The 18,505-nt window shown below is 44.5% G+C and overlaps 1 protein-coding gene across 8 annotated transcripts in view; it reads left to right on the forward strand.

Moving 5' to 3' along the window:
* Positions 1–18,505, forward strand: part of CRTC1 (CREB regulated transcription coactivator 1) — a 1,230,699-nt gene that overhangs the window by 159,951 nt on the left and 1,052,243 nt on the right. For all 8 annotated transcript variants that reach the window (XM_069649310.1, XM_069649311.1, XM_069649312.1 and 5 more), the window contains exon 2: positions 2,617–2,733. In XM_069649310.1, coding sequence (XP_069505411.1) covers positions 2,617–2,733 — 117 coding nt within the window. The remainder of the gene's footprint in view (positions 1–2,616; positions 2,734–18,505) is intronic.

An 18,505-nucleotide genomic window follows, 5' to 3' on the forward strand; every position in this document is an offset into this window, starting at 1 on the left:
CTAGAGCCCATGGGAGTTGTAGTCACTTTGCTTCCTTACATTCTGCACGTGGTGAGCATGCATTACAGTACTTGTACAGACATGGGTGTCTGGGGGCAAGTGCATTACTCTTTAGGGATGGGGCAGGTGTATGTTAAAGGTTTCTGGTCCCTAACAACGAATGGAGCTAGAACGTGTGTGTAACCTTCACTACAGGGGCCCCATATGCTTGTACTGTAGGGAGGTGATCTCTGGGTATACGATATACTCTAACCTAATCATAAAGTCAAGTGCAAAAATTGGCACCCACAGCCAAATGTAAAGCAATGTCGCTGCATTGCAGGGTAATAATTATTGTTTTTATAACACGCTTAGTACCAGCGAGTGGTTTCTAAGCACTGGATCGGAACCTGTGTTGTGGACAAACGCGTTGCCCATGAGATATGCTTCCTCACAACCAGTAACAGATCGGCACTCTGGCACTGAGCAGGGGTGGCTCTTCAATGAGCCATAATACTGGTGCTCATGTCCATGAGGCAGATGTGGTATGCGACCTGAAACCAGAAGCATTGCTAGGGTAGGGCTAAGGAGGCTATAGCCCCAGGTCTTTTGGTTGTAGCCCCGGATAGATCAGGTGCTACAACCAAAATGCTACCTAGCCCCGAGTCCCACCAGCCCAGTCATTCACTTAGCCCCTGATCTTTTCCAGACCTAGCAAAACCCCTGCCTGAAACCATGAGTCAGATGTGGTATGCGACCTGAAACCTGCAATGGGGACACCTTAAGGATATTTTTCTAGGCCTGAACGTAAGGCAAGTGCATTTTGACTTCTCCCAATTCAGTTCGGATTTTTCATCTGGTTGCCTTTGGAAACAGTCGGACTCTCACATTAGGCACAACTATTGTCTGGGAACGATTTTAAAACAGTGCATCTAATCTAATGTCTGGGCAAATCGTCATATAAAACGCATGAATTATTTATTTGCTCTATGCTGGACTGTTGTGGTGTCTGGACACTGCTCGGGATAATGTTGCAGCAGTGATTTAGCAGAAAGACGGGGTGAGCTCATCAAAATGTGAGGAGAAGGGTGTTTGGTTGTGGGGGATAGAGGGGTTAGGGTTTGCATGGTTCAATCAATGGTGAGGGTCATAATGTCAGGGGAGCCAGTAGGTCTTGTGAAGGTTGGCGTGCAGAAGTAGGTCCTGAAATGGTTATTGGACAGTGAAGTTTGGAGCTAGTGTTGATGGGTTCGAGTTTATTTTATTTTTTTGTTCTTCATGGTTTTGGACAACTGAGAAAACAAGACCTATTGAAATTCAGTTTACTTTATGCTGTGAAATACACTCTTGTAAGTCGGCCAAAAAAATGGTGTTCTAGATAAAGCTTCTCACTTGGGTAGAACAGCTGATGCCTGTTAGTTGATAGCTCTGCTTGACATTAAACTTTAAATGAGTCATCTCTGTTTAGTGTTTTGGCACGGGACAACTTGTCTAAAGCGGCTTTTCGAACCCTTGGGGTCGAATGCCATAAATGGAAAACTATCTTATGACTGGTAAAGGCATTTTTAAGTATCGTGAACTGTAAACGGTGCACAATCGCTACAGAAAAGGACACGATTGTACCTTTTTAAGCATGATGTATTGAGGATTCTCACTTCTGAACAAATGTTTTCGTTTATTGCTACATTTCAAATCCTTTTAAATAAATGAACCGTGTTGACTACTTTCTTTTTAGGAAGAGAGAAAACTGGTAGAGCAAAACATGCAAATGGCATGTAGTAAATGGTTCTTAACACATCGATCTTAAAAAAAGTTTTTTTTAAAAATTAACCAACAGTGTCCTATCTACATTTATGGACGCCTTCGGCGGATGAAAGGAGACTGTGGATTTTAATAGGGAATTTTCCACAAAGTGTCCCAATTGGTGTAACTTTTATCAATGCTTACTGTCACTTGTTGGAAACTTTTTGTGGCCTTCAATGGCTGCACCCGTTTGTCACTACGCCCTTGTTTTCTTATGACCTTGTTCGAACACGCCTCTCATGCCTTTTTATCACACCTTAATTTAACAGGTTACTCTAGAGGCTTACGTATTCACATGATATAAATATGCTTTGAAAATGTTCATACTGTTTAAAAGCATGGGTTTGGGCAAGCTGAAATACTATTGGCATGTAACATTGATGTGCATTAATCATGCTACCGATGGGAGCATTGTACTGTAGTGCTGTTCTCAGAAAAAGCAAGTGGCTGGGAGAGGGGCCGTTTTAGGGCTCAATAGAAGTTGTTTACAACCAGCTATAAGTGGATATTTCTTTTAGCTTGCAGTGAGACTTCTGTTCCACTTGATAGTTTCATACCGACGACTGCTTCACTGGTTACACACCTAAGCCGAACTATAAAGTGAACAAATCTTTTTTAACATTTTTTTTATTGCTACTTTGATGTTTGTTGCACTCGCGTCCACCCCTCCATACCAAGTATGAGAGGGCTTTACGCTTACAAATAAGGTTTAGTTAACTTTGAAAGCATTACTTATCACTATTCCTATTGTCATTTTAAAAGCATAGACATTGATCAAAGGGAAACATCTCGGGTGTTGCACTGTTTGTGACAATACTTTTATTTCTTTTTCAGTTGCAATTACAGAAGACACAATATTTGCAGTTGGGACAGAGCCGTGGCCAGTACTATGGAGGTTCTTTGCCAAATGTTAATCAAATTGGAAATAGCAACATTGACTTGCCTTTTCAAGTAAGTTTCTCTTTTACATATGTTTTAGTCATTGAAATCTTAAAGCTTTCTATGTAGGTATTGCCAAGCACAACTTCGTTACTTTGTTTTGCATCAACTGCTCTTCGACAGGCCTGATGATTGTCCTTCCCATTGTAAGTGTTAAGGCCGTTCTGCTGTTCTTGGTTCGGAGACCTTATGGGGTCTGTGAACCTGGATCAGGACCCCTTTTTGCAGATTTTTTTTTTTTTTAGGTATGTTGTACCACTTAAGGCACAATAACACTTCTAATGGGTGGGCTATGTCATTTCTAACCAGTCAAAGTGGTTTTTATCTCTGGTCCTAGTGCAACATTGTTTAGGTACAAAACATTAATATTTCACAAATAGAAGAAACATTTTCTCGCTACCATTCCACCCTGAACCGATGACCATTACTTCACAAAACTCAATTTAAACTTTAGATTTGCATCATTATTGTAAATGTGAGTGTTCTGGAGTAGTTCAGTGCTAGTGAAGGCTTGACTTATGGTTGGGAGCTAACCAGAGAATTTCAGGAGCTTTAAAGTTATGCCTTGTTCCTTTATTGTCATAGTAACTATGGTAAAGACCAGCACTAAAATCTCCTTGCTGTTGGTGTTAATGCAGTAAAAAACTGGGATACAGGACGAAATCAGTTGACCATAAATGTTCCAATCACAGACATATTAACTCCAGGAGTTTCATGAATGTAACTACGAACATTAAATCTGCAGGTTGGAATGAGCGATTAGGCTAAAATGTAAATCTGTACTCTGATCTGAAGCCTTAAACATGGCAAGACCATCAGAGCCGCGTGTTAGATGGCGGATGGGTACAATATTTTCTTTATGTAAATGCTCTTTTTATTGTATGGTATGCACATTTCCATGGTTCACCTTCTGAAAGGTGCACACTTGAGGCACTATTTGCAGAATATTTTTGTCGCGTAACGTTGAAATCTTTTATCTCTTAGTTTCATAATGGTAAGGTGTCCATTGATCGAAGGCCACAATGCCTCCCTTGGTTTGTCAAAAAGTACAATTGCTCAGGGGAATTTACTATTTTAACTGATCATTCTCTACTTATGCTTTTGTTCACCACTATCTGATGCTCCTGGATATGGGACAGGCTGCAACATTCACATCAGCCATTGGTCTGAGTTTTTCATTTGGACGAGTTAGATCTTGTTTGCATGTGGGGAGTTTACAACCTACAGTCTTCAAATAATCTGTGCACGCCCCCTGAAACTCCTTGAAAGGAGGGCAATTGAAAAACTCTATCGCACTGGCTACTAGTCATATTGTAATTCTCCTGTTTCTAGCCCCCTTTGGGTCTGGAGAATCGGGAACTAATGAATTGCCCAGGCTACATGATATGATAGGTTATTTATAACGCGCTTAATACCCAGAGGTTTCTAAGCGTGGTCCCGGGGATCGAACCAGTGTTGCTCCGTGTTGTCTTGCTTCCAAGACCAGCACGTTGCCCCCGAGCTATCCTCCTGAGGGTGGGCAGTCATAATTTCGAAAAAAAAATGTCGACAAAAAAATGTCGAAAAAAAATGTCGACTTTCGTTTTTTAAAATTATATATTTTAGGGGTTCGGGAGTAAAAAAAAAAGGGAAACATTTTAAAAAAAATTTAAAAAAGGGGGATGGGTGGACCCCCCCCATTTCGAAAAAAAAATGCATTGAAAAAAAAGTCGACATTTTTTTTTCCGACATTTTTTTTTCGAAATTTTGACTTTCGACATTTTTGTTGTCGAAATTATCACTATGAACCCCTCCTGAGATGCAAGAATTGCAAGTAACCATCAGTGTGAAAGCGCTAGCCAATGCCAGCAACCATAGGTAATTAAAATTGGGCATGGCCTGGGTGTATTTCACATATCTGTCTGGCATTGAGGAAAGCGGGCAGCATTACTGAACATAAGAGTGCCATTTCTGTCACCTATGAGCACCTGTGTACTGCATCTCTTCTTGGCACTTAATGCTCGTACTCACCCCTCCATTCCTGGTGATGTAGGAACTGCTGTGCTTCTTTTGGGGTTTGACATGTTCAGTTATTGCCAGTTGTAACTGTTCCATTTAAGTTGATTAAGGAGCAGGGATTGCAGTGTTCCAAATCTCCCAACTTGGGTAAACTGCTGAAATAACAGTAAAAGATAAAACCAGCTTCTTCAGTGTTTTTCTATGTTTGCTCATGGTACCTTCGGAAGACGTTCTTTGAAGGCTTCACATGCTAAAAATGTAACGTGCCTTTGTTTTTTTTCTACTGAAGTTTATCAAATGCACCTTAAAGGTTTTTTTTTTAGGCACACAAGCAATGGGTTACGTGGGATGAATCAGCTGGGAGTGAATGTGATCGATTGGCCACTTGAGAGAGTGTTGTACCATGGACTTTTTAAAATGTAGTTATTATATAAAATAATGCTAGTAATTCTGCCTCTGAAAATTGGTCAAAAAGGGTCTTTGCTGATCAAATCGCTTTGTATAAAGTGCTCCCTACTAAAAGCATGGTACATTTAGTGGCCCTTTCTGTAGCAGTCTCGTTCCAACCTACAGTGGCTGCTCTGCAGTGGCTGTAAAACAGGTTCAAGGTCATGTGCATTCCCAGGGGAGCCTGCTGGAGCCAAAGTCCGAGCAGGGTGTGAGATGGCCAATGTAGTCACTCATCCGGTTATTGTATTGTAGAAGGGTCTCTGAGAAAGGACCTGGGGGGCATAAACTGTTCTGACCCTTGCCTGACCTGGCAATGTGGCTGTTGTCAGTTCTACAGAACAAAGCAATTTGGTGTCCTAAAGTGGTCTACCAGGGCTAGAGTATTTGTAGCCTTGGATTAAGCTAGTCTGGATCCCTCCCAGGCACCCCCTTTGTGATGCTTCTTGGAATGGGTGTCCCCGTTGCCAGGACATGAAATCCCCTGAGGGGTATGGGAGACCTGCTTCAAAGACATGTCTGCCAGGATATGGTTGATGTCAGCACCAAGGTGCTGACCGTGGCAGTTCCTTTGAAGTCTGCTGACCTGGGAATAGGTGAAGTGCAGTAGCCGCAGGGGAAAGTTGGGCTTAAAGAGGCGTTCCAGCAACTTGGTTTCGGCTAGGCCTTTTTACAATTTCCTTCCTCCCCTGCGGACAGGGCACTGTGGGTGTAATGTCACAAGACGATTGTTACACAATCTTAGATTGGACCCTTTACAGAAGGCCTGCTGTGGGCCAATCTCCTGTCAAAATTTGCCCTTTTCAAGGAGGGGGAAACTATCTCTTTAGTTGGCTCCTCTTTGGACTTGCAAGAAAGATTCACTGGACCTCTTGGGGAATACATTGTGTTCCAAAGTCCTCTGCAGCCTGTTCAAAAGTCCTTGCAAGTCCAAGTGAAGACATGAGGCATCCAAGGTAGAGGCACACTCTGCTCCTTAACGATCCCCAAGGTACAAGTGAGGTGACACAGCGGGCTGGACCAGGCCTACAGCAATGGAGACACTGGTACCAACAACCCTGCCTAATGGAGGTGGCAGATCACTGCAAGTGTGCCTTACAACTCATCCTGCCTATAGGCATCCTTGATTGGGTCTTCCCAGCTTAAGATCATGTTTCCCTGCTTCAATGAGTTTTCATGTGGACTCGCAAGACTCATTCGAGCTGCCGTGAGCAACAAGTGCTGCTTTTGACAGTGTGCTTTCTGATCTGCTGTTGAGTATTTGAGCTGCTGTACCATCGCCTTCCTGCACTCCAGTACCTTTTGAGCCAAGTGCTGCTGAAGCACTGCAACTCGCCATTCAACCTTGTGTAGCAGTTTCGACTGATTTGAAACATCTACTCAACCCATCGCTCACCTGCGCTTCACCCAATCTAGCTGGTCATCACTGAAGAGACAGCGCTGCACTATTGGACTGCTTAAAGCCTACTCTACCTTTCTTGGCGCCCATGACCCACAGGGAACCACAGATGCAAAACTCCTACATACTGGCTCGACGCAGTAAAAAATACTGGTTCTGTTCCCCCTCCCCTCTGCCTTTGAAGGCCTTAGAGACTGATGAGCCTCTACTTTCCATCTTTCTGAAAAGACGTCATCAATGATATTTCCCCTGATATTTCTGACCTGCAACCCTGTCTTCAACCAGTCTCTTGGAAGTCTGCATTCCATTCACCCCTTTATAGGGGTGAGTGTAATTAGTTGTATGCATTTGCAAATAAAAATGTCCAATCAGTTTTATAAAATTAGGAACCTTATCTTCTTGGGATTCATTCTACTAGTGCTGTTTGTGTGGATAATGTTGCCAGCTCGCATCCCCTTCTAACGATGTAGCCTGCCCTCGGCCTGCGCTATGGTAATACTATTGTGCCTTTTTAAAAACCTCTTTAATCTTTGATTGGGATTACTTTTTTGGGTGGTAGTGTGGGGTCTTGGGTGATTTAGTTACTGCTCATCCCTCTCGAGAAGCATTCATTTTGTCAGTTACTAAAATGTCTTTTTAAAGTGAGTTGGCATGTGTTAATTTTTTGTTTTGTTAAGCTTTGTATCGTGATCCTTAACTTTGCAGAGTTTTCAACCCTTGTCTGCACATTTAGTATTACTGTTCTGATTAGAATCTTCCTCTCTGTGAGCCTACGCATAATTGAGGATACTCCAGTATAGCTCAGCCCTGCAAACTCCAGGTGATCCCAGTACAAAAATAAGGCACAGTGAGTTAGTAGTTTTCCCAGAAACTGAAATTTGAGCGCGCATTTACTGGCCCCTCAGTTTGCAATTTGGCAATAAATACCCTCAAGCAGACTGTTCTGCACATGTTTCTTTTTGTTTTATTCACCACTTGATTTTTATGCATGTCCAATCCTGCTGTATGAGTGACCCGAGACACAAAGACAGAAGGTTATTTTCCCAGTGTTGATATTTGTTTTGGGTCATTATTGGTGCTAGGGCTCTACTGGTCACTATTTTGGCATGCATGCACTTGTGCAGCACATCTTATAATTCGCAAATGAGGCAAAGCGACTTTTTTTTATATGGCTAGTAACTTAAAACTTAACATTTTTCCATCGCTTGTTATGAGAATTAGTAGAGCTACTATTTGGTTTCTCAGTTGGCAGTGGCTTACTCAAAGAAACGTATAAGTCTACCGTTTGATTTGTGGAAATGTTTTTTTGTGTGTGGTACTTCTGAAGGTGATGTTTCACACCGTGAAAGGTCCCAATATCCTAGTGTTTATGCAGTGTTTTGCGTGCACTGGGCAATGAGACCTGAATAAATCTGGTTGATTGACTGGCAGCCATTTTATTGGTTTTGGCATCTAAATTTGAATCACTTCACACCAAATGACAGCAAGATTTTAGCAATTAATTTGAAAACATCATAGATGATGATGCCATAGTTCTGGGTGGACCATTGCTAGAAACCTGCTAAGCCTGATTAAGAATGCAAAACACGGAAACTATCTACAGAGAAGGTGAAGATGGTAGACACTTTGGTGTATTGATCAGTTGCATAATTTGATATGTGGTGCACGGTCACCTTTAGTCACTTGTTTTATAATGCCCATTCCTGCATCCACATGGTTACTTCATGGGAAATGTACAGAATTCCTAGCGATTGAGATTTTCCATGACCTTTTTCTATCAATGAATAGTCAATGAACAGCCCATGAACAGCCCAATTGCAGCCTCCATTGTTTACTGATATTGTCATCTTAAAGTTAATGGTGCAGTGGTCAAAAAGCAAGGCCAGTTCTCTCTTCATGGGTATATTGGGAGGAATCCCATCACTTACAACTTCTGAAAGACCAGATGACGAGGACATCCTTTGCAGAATCATTGCTCTGAGGGATTTATCGAGGCCTTTCTAAACCTACGTGCCTCCCCTCACCCCAATACACTTGGTGACGTTTCACCGTGCTTCTTTACCTTTAATGTATATGTGCAGATATAGGTATGGCCTGGCAGGATCGTAGATTCCAGATGGGGGCTCAATGTGTTAGATGGAGCTCCCCACATAGGTAGCTTCATGTACGATCCATGGGCCGTCGGGATGCGGCAACCTGGAACTTTGCACAGCCTCTCCCAACTGCACTAGTCAGGGTTGACTTGGGTAGCCACACCATTACCTCACTTTCCCCAGGCTGCTTCAGGCATACCACGCCTGGGAGGGTGGGTCTTCTGCACCTCCACTGTTTGGCCCGGTGCACCCTACACACAGCTCTGTGCTCGGAGGCCTGGATCTTCTCCTTGAGCTGGACTATGCCCACAACCCAGGGTCACTTGATCAGGGGCCCATCCCTTCTGGCCGATTTGGCAGCAAACACGGCCCAGCAAATAGTGCTGGGTAGCTGCTTGAGGCCATGGCCCCTAAGGGAGTTGGGAGCAAGAACTTACTACTCCTTATCCTGCAGACTGTTTTTTGTACCTTTTTATTATAAACCTCTCTCCCTGTGGAGATTCTGCATATTTCATTTTATTTTTCTTCTTTTCTTTACATTCCATTTAGCTCCATGATGGGCCAGATAGTTAAGATCAAAATAATGATGCAACCAAGTACACATGCAACATAAACAATTTCATTCTATCGGCCTGCTGTCTCTTTATTTCTTAACTTCCCCCAGGGGACAAGCCATGTAGCCCCTCACTAGCCATGGCCAAATTATGCCAGCTGCTTCAGTAACCACCGCCTTTGAGAAATTCCCATCTCCAGGAATTCCAATCTCGGCGATGTCTAAAGGAGTCACTGACCGCACCTCAGGGTCACAGTAAAACACTTTTTCGAATGGATTGTGTCCTCCCGCGTAGTCCTAATCTTTTGATACATATTGTCCAGCTGCAGCTACATCGGGAAAAACATTCGGCAGAGGGCACTGCCTGCGTTGAGGATGTCCTTGAAAGCAGATATAGCACGCACAGTGCCTGTTGGCTTAAATTATGTTTATCCGTGATGGCTTCAAAGAAATATGGCGCGCTTCTTCACATCTTGTGATGTGTTTCTTAAAACTATTGACATGGAGATGTCTTCATCAACACTGACGACTGAAGTCAGATTTTGTGAAGTGTGGGGTTTGCGGATCGATAATGTCCCCGACTGATGTGCACAAATCTATTTGTGGTGCCTTGAAGCAGACCATGACACCTTGACTGCTCCAAGTGCCAGTCTGACTGGAAAGGCCTTGAGGGAACGGAAGGGTAAACTGAAGGTAGGCAAAATTCCTAAATCCCCCTACCTGATCCGTGAAACCTTCGAATGACTAGTTTAGAGGCGACTGTCCTAGGAGGAAGAAGGCGAAGCGGTCCAGGTCGAGGAGTGGCTCGCACCACTCTTCATCCTCTAAGTTGAAGAGAAGGCACTGTAGGTCGACTTAGTCGTCGGATGCTTCCCCAGAAAGAGTTGCTTGTCCAACCAAGAAATCCACTCCGCCCGAGTGGGAGGTTGAAATATCTTCTTACAAAAGTTGAATTTGGGGAAAACCACTCTATTTATGTATAAGGGTTACAACCCACCAGTCATAACTTCCAGGACATAACTGCTTGTGCATCATTCTTCCAGCAATTCCATTCCATCCTTCTAGCATTCCCCCTTCTTACTACATTCTGTATTCCATCCCTCTAGCTTATCTTCCTATATGAATACATAAACAATGTCAAGCATAATACAGGTACATACATAATATAGGTAGATGCATAATGACCAATACCAAGATATTACACACCTCCCTTCTTTACAGTAACACAACCCAAAGAAATATATGAAGAAATAAAAACATATACATAATATCATGCTAAACATACCAACCTATTGAGTGCTACTACAGAACTCATTCAACCACGCCTCCTCACTTTACGATAACCACAAATAAACATATGCTAAAATATTCACAGAAGGATATGTACAACTCAAATTTGGTGTTTACACATTCCCCAGAACATTAAAATAAGTTGAATAGCTGTTGCATCAACTTAAACATACACAAAGAATCAGCAGAGCAGGTAGGATACAATCTCAATTTACATAATCTTTCAAATACAATGGTCTTGTAGATGCACATTTATTAATACTATTCTTACGATCTTGCATCTCTGTTACATTCCACTTCCTTACTGACCTCATCTTTCTTTTCCCAACAAGCTCTTATTTTTTACATTTACATACTCTGAGATTCCAAACTCTACCGTCTGATACCTTTATGGCACCATGGAACATTTTAACTGTTTGAATGTAATCTGAACATTTAATCAAACCTCTGGCATTCACATCTGGGGTTTTACTCTCGCCCAATCGCCTATTTTGATTTGTGACTCCCTGACCACATTCCTCACATCAAATATCTGTTTATTATATTGCTGCTTTTTCAACACTTTTCTGCTCACCTCTTCACAATCGACCTTCTTGACACGCTCTGCCCAAGCATGCTGGACACAATCTCATATTGGGCTTCCTACCCCTTAGTATTTCAAATGGAGAAATCCCTGTGGTAGAATGTGGTGTAAATCTGAGCAACAATGGTATCTTCCACCGCTTCTTTCCGATCAGTATTTTTAGCCAATGCACACCTAATGCTGTTCTTAATAACCTTGTTGAACCTCTCAACAATTCCATTGGTCTGAGGATGATGGAGCTTGTCCTATGCTCACCTCCATTTTCCTTTAGAAAGAAACTCCTCTTGTGACACCAATTGTACATTCGTTGTCCGTGATTATCGTGGTTGGATATCCCTCCGGCTTGAAAATGTTATCCAAAAATGCAATCTCATCTTTTGAACAAATGTTTTTCACCCACTCAACTTCTACCCACCTGGACAACATGTCTATAAGTAGCATACAGTATTTCAAATTGCCCTGACTTCTTACAGGATCCACAATATGGGAAATGGAATAGTGGGAATCAAGGTTTTTTTAAAAAATTGGTCTTTACAACAAACAAAACATAACCATCACACCATACATTTTCAGGTACAAGCTTCTTTGCATATATTTGCGTGTTATTTATTACTGTCTTCTCCCCTCGCCTCTCCTCCCCCGCCCCCCTTAACTCCAGCTTCCACCTCAGTTCTTCGGATTTCCCTTCCCTTGGGGTTAATCCCTTTCGCCGTTCTCGGATGTGTCACATTCACTGGAATTGGCATGGGAGGATCCCGACAATGTGGCTACCATTTGTCTCCATGCTATCGGAGGTCCCACTTCATTATCCTCCCCTCTGTTGGCTGCTTCATACCATACTACTGTCTCGGCGTCTTCCCATTTCAGAAGATCGTTCCACCATACCTCTAATCTGGCTCTATAGGCTGCTTTCCAGCTCATGGCTAGTTTCCTTTTGGCCAGAATGTAGGCCAGGTCCTTGAGTTTGCATACGTTTTTCAGGTTGCGTGGTCTGGTAAATTACCACCTCCACCCCCCCATCATGCATGCCCACACGGATTCCACATCTAGTTTGATTCCCTTTTCAGATAGTCGTAGCTTGATTTCCTCCCAGAATTTTCCCACCTCCGGGCACGCCCAGCACATATGGACCATCCCGGCTTCCACCTCCCCGCACTTGTGGCATTTTTGTACTTCTGTACTCCCAAATCTGGCGATCTTTCGAGGGATCATGTACGACCTGTGGGTGAAATATAATCTGCTGCAGCGTCGCATTCCTAGACACCTTTTTGATGATCTCTCGGAGCTCATTCCCACAACCCGTCTTGCATAGATTCTCCTGCTTCCTCCTCCCAGTCCCGTCTCAATTGGAGCAGCTCCTTACCAACTCTAGACATCACCAGTTCTTAAATCCGGGATATTTCGTGCCCTCCCTCCGAGATATCATACATCGTTTCTATAGCAGTATCAGGTTGTTCTGCTAGTGCTATTTCGGACCACCTTTTCTTCACCAGTTTAACTATTCTAGTATATGTGATATATTGCCCCGTATGTATCCCAGTTTCATCCACTATCGTTTGGAAGTCCAGTACCTTCCCTTCTTGCCATATATCTCCCAAGGTCGCTAGGCCTACCGTCTCCCAGTGTTTGCGGATCCCTTTCCTCAGTTGCTCATCCACCCTGCACAGCACCACAAGTGGCGCCTGCGGAGAACATGGGGTCGGGTTTCCCATAGCTCGACACGCTTTGTGCCATGTCTTCCAGCCAGTTCCAGCAATCTCGATCGCAACCTGCATCTCTGGTTTGGGTAGCCATATCAGTTCTTTTAGGAAGTAAGGGTCGCATTCACCCCTCAGCAATCTAGATTCTGCGGTCTCGTCTTCCGACAGCCACCTAGCGACATATTGTAACTGCCCTGCCAAGTGGTATATCTCAAACTTCGGCAGGTTTATACCCCCTCTGTCAGACGTATTCTGTAATTTCCATAGTGCCACTCTGTTTCTGGAGTTGTGCCACAGGAAACCTCTGCATAAACTCTGGAGTTTAATAAAAAAGCGTTTGGGCAACATCTGTGGGATATTTACGAAAAGATGTAGTAGCCGAGGCAGGACCACCATCTTGAGCAAAGCCGCCCTTCCCACCATGGCTAGGGGGAGCTTTGCCCAGAACCCCAATCTGTTCTTGATACCTTCTACTGCCCTTTCCGTGTTATATTTGTGCTCGTCTACAATCGTGTCATATGTTAATCCCCAGGTATCTGAATGTTCTGGTCTGCCAGGCTATCTGCAGGATAGGTAAGTTCTCTTGTGGGACTCCTCTGTACCTCCCCAAGGGGAACATGCACGTTTTTTTGGGGTTCACCGCTGTCCCCGAGAGAGTTGCGTAGCGCTCCATCACCTCCAAGATGTAGTGCAAGTTTTCCTCTGGGTGCTACAGGTATAGCAGCATATCATCCGCATACAATGATGCAAGTGCGGTCCCCCCCTAGTGTAAACCCCTATTTCGAATGGATTGTGCCCTCCCACGTATTCCTCATCTTGTGATATTCGTTATTGCCAGCTTCGCTGCTTCAGGAAAAATGATTTTGGCAGAGGGCGCTGTGCATGAAGTCGTGGCGTCAATTGTCCCTCGACGGGCTCCGTTCCGTGTCAACGTCACTGCTGGTATAAATAGATGGAGCCGCGCCCATTGGCTTCAGTTCCGTTTTTCCGATTGCTTCGCTCTCGAACGGCACGCTTCGAGATTTTCTGTCAGAAAATGTCATCTACTGCTTCTACACCCAAGACAGGGTTTAAGAAGTGTATCGACTGCGGTTCGAAGATATCAATCGCCGATCCTCACCGCATCAGTCTTTGGTGCCTGGGTTCAGATCATCGAACTGGCGACTGTGGCTCCTGTCAGTCGATGACGGAGAAGGACCTCCGTGAGAGGAAAGGTAAACTAGCGGTGAGGCGGGAGGCTTTGAAGGCCTCATCGAAAAGACATAAAAAATTGTCCGATTCAAAAGAATCGGAACGTCACAAAAAACACTCTAGAGATCCCGATCTCGTAGATGATCGAGGCGATCTTCATCTTCTAAAAAAGTTAAAAGGAGACATAGATTTCCTTCATCATCCGATACATCGACCAAATTGGTTCAATGTCCTACTAAATCGGATTTCCCAAGAAAATGGGAGGATTTTAGAAGAAAAATGATGCAGGTCTTTGAGAATGCAGCCTCGAACACCCCCCTTCAAAGAAACCCCAAAAGAGCCAGACCCCGGTCACTCCACACAGGGAAGTCGAGGAACTACTGCAGTAAGACCCAGTAGTAGGGTTGAAACCTGTGAAACTCGAGTCGACAAATCATCGAAGAATCCTCAAGAGTCGAGTGTTTCACCGACACCTCACAAAAAACAGAAGTTGTCAAACATCTGCAACTTCATCGGCGCCGACAGCTTCGACATCAAAGCCGAAAGCGTCTTCGACGCCTTTGTCGAAGACTTCATCGGGGTCGTCGAAGAATCCTTCCATTCCTTCGACGAAAACTCAGGTTGAAGAAAGGAGATTTACGCCATTACCAAAATCAGACTTTTTAAAGTCTAGATGTTCAATTTTTGAAGAAACTGGCTCTGAGGATGAGGGAATCTCTCCTTTTGGAGTGCAATATGGCACTAGACAAGTTCCAGAGTAACTTATAGACCCAGAATCTAAAATGAGACCTGTGCGAGACTCTGCATTCTGCTAGTGGCATTGACACGTCACCTGAATTGGAGTTTGCAAGACCTGACCCTGCAGAACATGCAGATTCAGGGTACAGGAGTTTAATGAACAGAGTGGTAGAATATATGGGCTGGGGTTGAGCCTCACCCCCTTTTGAACAGGACGATATGACGGACATAATTGTTCGGGGCCCCCAGAAGGATCCAGTTCTCAGCTTCCATAGGGCACTTCAGAGAACAGTGGAAAAGAACTGGGAAACCCCCTGACAACATTGCTGCGGTAAACAGCAATTCTCCGAAGAAGTATAGAACTTCTACTTTTGATCCCGAGTATCTGAATAGTATCCCACTCCAGAAAGTCTGGTTACTCAGGCTGCAACTGTTTCGAGACAAACTACATATCCAACCATACCTCCGGATAGGGACGATAAGAAGCTGGATGCTTTGGCCCGTAAAGTTTTTACTTCTGGTAGCATGGCCTTAAAGTCAACCAATGTCACCTGTACCCTAGCCAGGTTCACACATACTCTGTGGGAATGCATTTTGGCGGCGGCTGAACATATTCCGGAAGGTGAGGAAAGGAAAGGCTTCCTGAATATTGTCAAAGACTGGAAGGAGGCAATGGGGGAATGTCTCCGGTCTGGACTGGATACTGCTGAAAGTATAAGCAGATCCATGGCGTCAAGCTCAGTGCTACGCAGATTTGCGTGGTTGCGAAAGTCGGGTTTTTCACCAGATGTGCAAGCCAGGCTTCCCAACATGCCTTTTGATGGTTCGAGGCTGTTTGGTAGGAAGGCTGATGAGAGCCTAGAAAAGCTAGACCTCAAAAGCAGCAGCTAAATCCCTTAGTGCCTCCATGCGACAACCTCAGAAACCCTATTCGGGCTCATCTTCCTGGAGGGGTCGTCCTTTTCACTACTACTCTTCTTTTGGTATAGGAAGAGGACAGGCTTTTCAAAGGGGCAAAAGAATTGTCACTCGTGGTGGACAAGGAAAGACTACAAAGCCATCTTCAGGAACGGCATCTTTACCCTCAGCCGCCTCCAAATCTCTGAGTGGGAGGCAGAATCTCTCAGCATCTGAAAGAGTGGCGGGACATTACTTCAGATGCTTGGGCACTGGAAACAGTAGCTCAAGGTTACTGCCTTCCCTTCCTAAAAAAAGCCTCATGATCATCCACAACGGGAACCAACTCAACCAAAACTCCAGACCCGCTCCTTTTGCAGGAAATTTTAACCCTGCTAGAGAAAGGTGCAATAGAACATGTACCTGTGGCGGAGCGGAACAAGGGTTGGTACTTCCATTATTTTCTCATCCCAAAGAAGGACGGAGGATTGAGACCTATCTTGGACTTCAGAAACTTGAACAAGTTCCTCAGGAAGTAGATGGTAACCCTTTCTATGATCCTTCAGGCTCTTCAACTCCAAGACTGGTTGGTATCATTGGACCTTCAGGATGCTTACTTTCATGTGCCAATCCATCCCAAGCACAGAAAGTACCTGAGGTTCGCAGTTGGCAGTTCTCACTATCATTTTCTGCTATTCGGGCTGACCTCTGCCCCAAGGGTTTTCTCCAAGCTGATGGCGGTAGTGGCAGTGAGTCTCAGGAGAGGGGGATTCACGTCTTTCCCTACCTAGACGACTAGGTGATCAGAGCACCTTCTCCCGAACAAGCTCAAAAACATCTGTCGATCACCTGTCACTTCCTTCACAGTCTGGGCTTCTCCCTCAATTTCAAGCAGTCCCACATGATACCATCCCAAATGCTCCAGTTTATCGGAGCAGTCTTGGACACTTCCTCGGGCAAGGCCTCGCCTCCCGAGATGAGAGCTCTCCACATTCTGCAGATAAAACAAAATTCCAGAAAGCCCAACATCTGCCAGCCTTCGATTATCTGAGGTTGCTCGGCCTCATGGCATCCTGCATTTTTCTGGTGCCATAGGCCAGATTGAGAATGAGATCCCTTCAATGGGCCCTCAGGACTCAGTGGTCCCAATTCTTGGGGAGTATGTCGGATCTTTTACAAGCCCTGAGCGCAGTTGCTCAGGATCTACTATGGCGGGCTTGCAACGACAACATCCTCAAAGGGCAATCTTTTTGGCAACCATGGCCGGAAATAACAGTAGTAACGGACGCCTCACTCACGGGGTTGGGGAGCTCATACCAACGATCTGACAATCAGCGGTTGTTGGTCTCCATCTGAGTCCAGGCTACACATCAACCTGTTGGAGCTGAGGGCAATCAGACTAGCGCTGAAGGCCTTCCTGCCCTCTGTACAAGGAAAGAATGTCCTGATAATGACTGACAACATGGTGGCCATCTACTACCTCAACAAAAGAGAAGGCATAGGATCACTACCACTGTGCAGAGAAGCAATGGAGCTCTGGTTCTGGGCAATACGGGAAGGATTCTGTCGGCAGTTCACCTAGCCGGAGAGCAGAACACGCCGGCAGACGCTCTGAGCAGGCAAAGCATAGTCTCCCACGAGTGGGAGTTGGCTCAGGAAGTCCTTCTGGAGATCTGCACCCTTTGAGGAACCCCTCAAGTGGATCTGTTCGCGACCAAGGTAAACCGGAAGTGCGAACAGTATTGCGCAAGGGAATTTCCCCGAGAGGAGCTCTAGGAGACGTGTTCGTGGTGGACTGGGATTTCCCCCCTACTGTACGCGTTTCCTCCAGTCCCTGTGATTCCTCAAGTAATTAAGAGGTTGAGAAAGTTCAGGAAAACCATGATCCTTATTGCCGCGGATTGGGCCAGGAGGACGTGGTACCCAGACATTCTGGACATGTCCATCTGCCCTCCAATAAGTCTTCCACAAGGAGAGGATCTTCTCTCGCAAGAGGAAGGTTGGGTTCTCCATCCAGAGGTCAAGACACTCAACCTTCACGCATGGTTTCTGAAGGGTTGAGATACAGGAATTGGGACCTTCCAGACGACGTAATGGAGATTTTGCTTTCGGCCAGAAGGCCAGCAACAAAATCCTTGTATCAGTGCTGTTGGAACAAATTCAGTAACTGGTGCAAAGATAAGGATGTGGATCCTTTTCAATGTGGCACCCCAATGGTGCTTTCTTTCCTATTGCATCTTTCCAATCTGGGGCTCCAGATCGGAACAATTAAAGGATAACTTGCTGCGCTGTCCATTTTCAAGCGCTCCTCGGAAGTGGTTTTTTACTTCAAAATTCCATTAATCATTCAGTTCCTGAAAGGACTTACCAATGTATATCCACCAGTACCGTTTCATGTCCCAACTTGGAATTTAAACCTAGTGCTTAAATTTCTAACTTGTATACCATTTGAGCCTCTGCACTCCTGTCCATTGAGGCTTCTAACACTAAAAACTGTCCTTGTAGCATTAACATCAGCCCGCAGGGTTAGTGAACTACAGGCTCTCTCATGTAAACCTCCATATACCACATTTTAAAAGGACAAGGTAGTTCTTAAGGTTAAACCATCTTTCTTACCGTAAGTAGTTTGTCTTCCATTTGTCACAAAAAATTATTTTATCAACATTCTATCCTCCTCCTCATTTGGGTAAAGAAGAGGAGAGACTGCATAGACTGGACCCTAAAAGGACCCTACGTTTTGACATTTCAAGAATGTCAAAATTACGTCAAGATAACCAACTCTTTGTGGGTTATACAGGTCGTAAATTGGGGTAGGCGGTGCCAAAACAAACTATATCCCGCTGGATCATTCTAGCTATATTGGAATGCTACAGATTAGCAGGAAAAGACCCACTG

This window comes from Ambystoma mexicanum, chromosome 1p, assembly GCF_040938575.1.
Source record: "Ambystoma mexicanum isolate Mex_15411 chromosome 1p, UKY_AmexF1_1, whole genome shotgun sequence".
Classification (NCBI taxonomy): Eukaryota; Metazoa; Chordata; class Amphibia; order Caudata; family Ambystomatidae; genus Ambystoma; species Ambystoma mexicanum.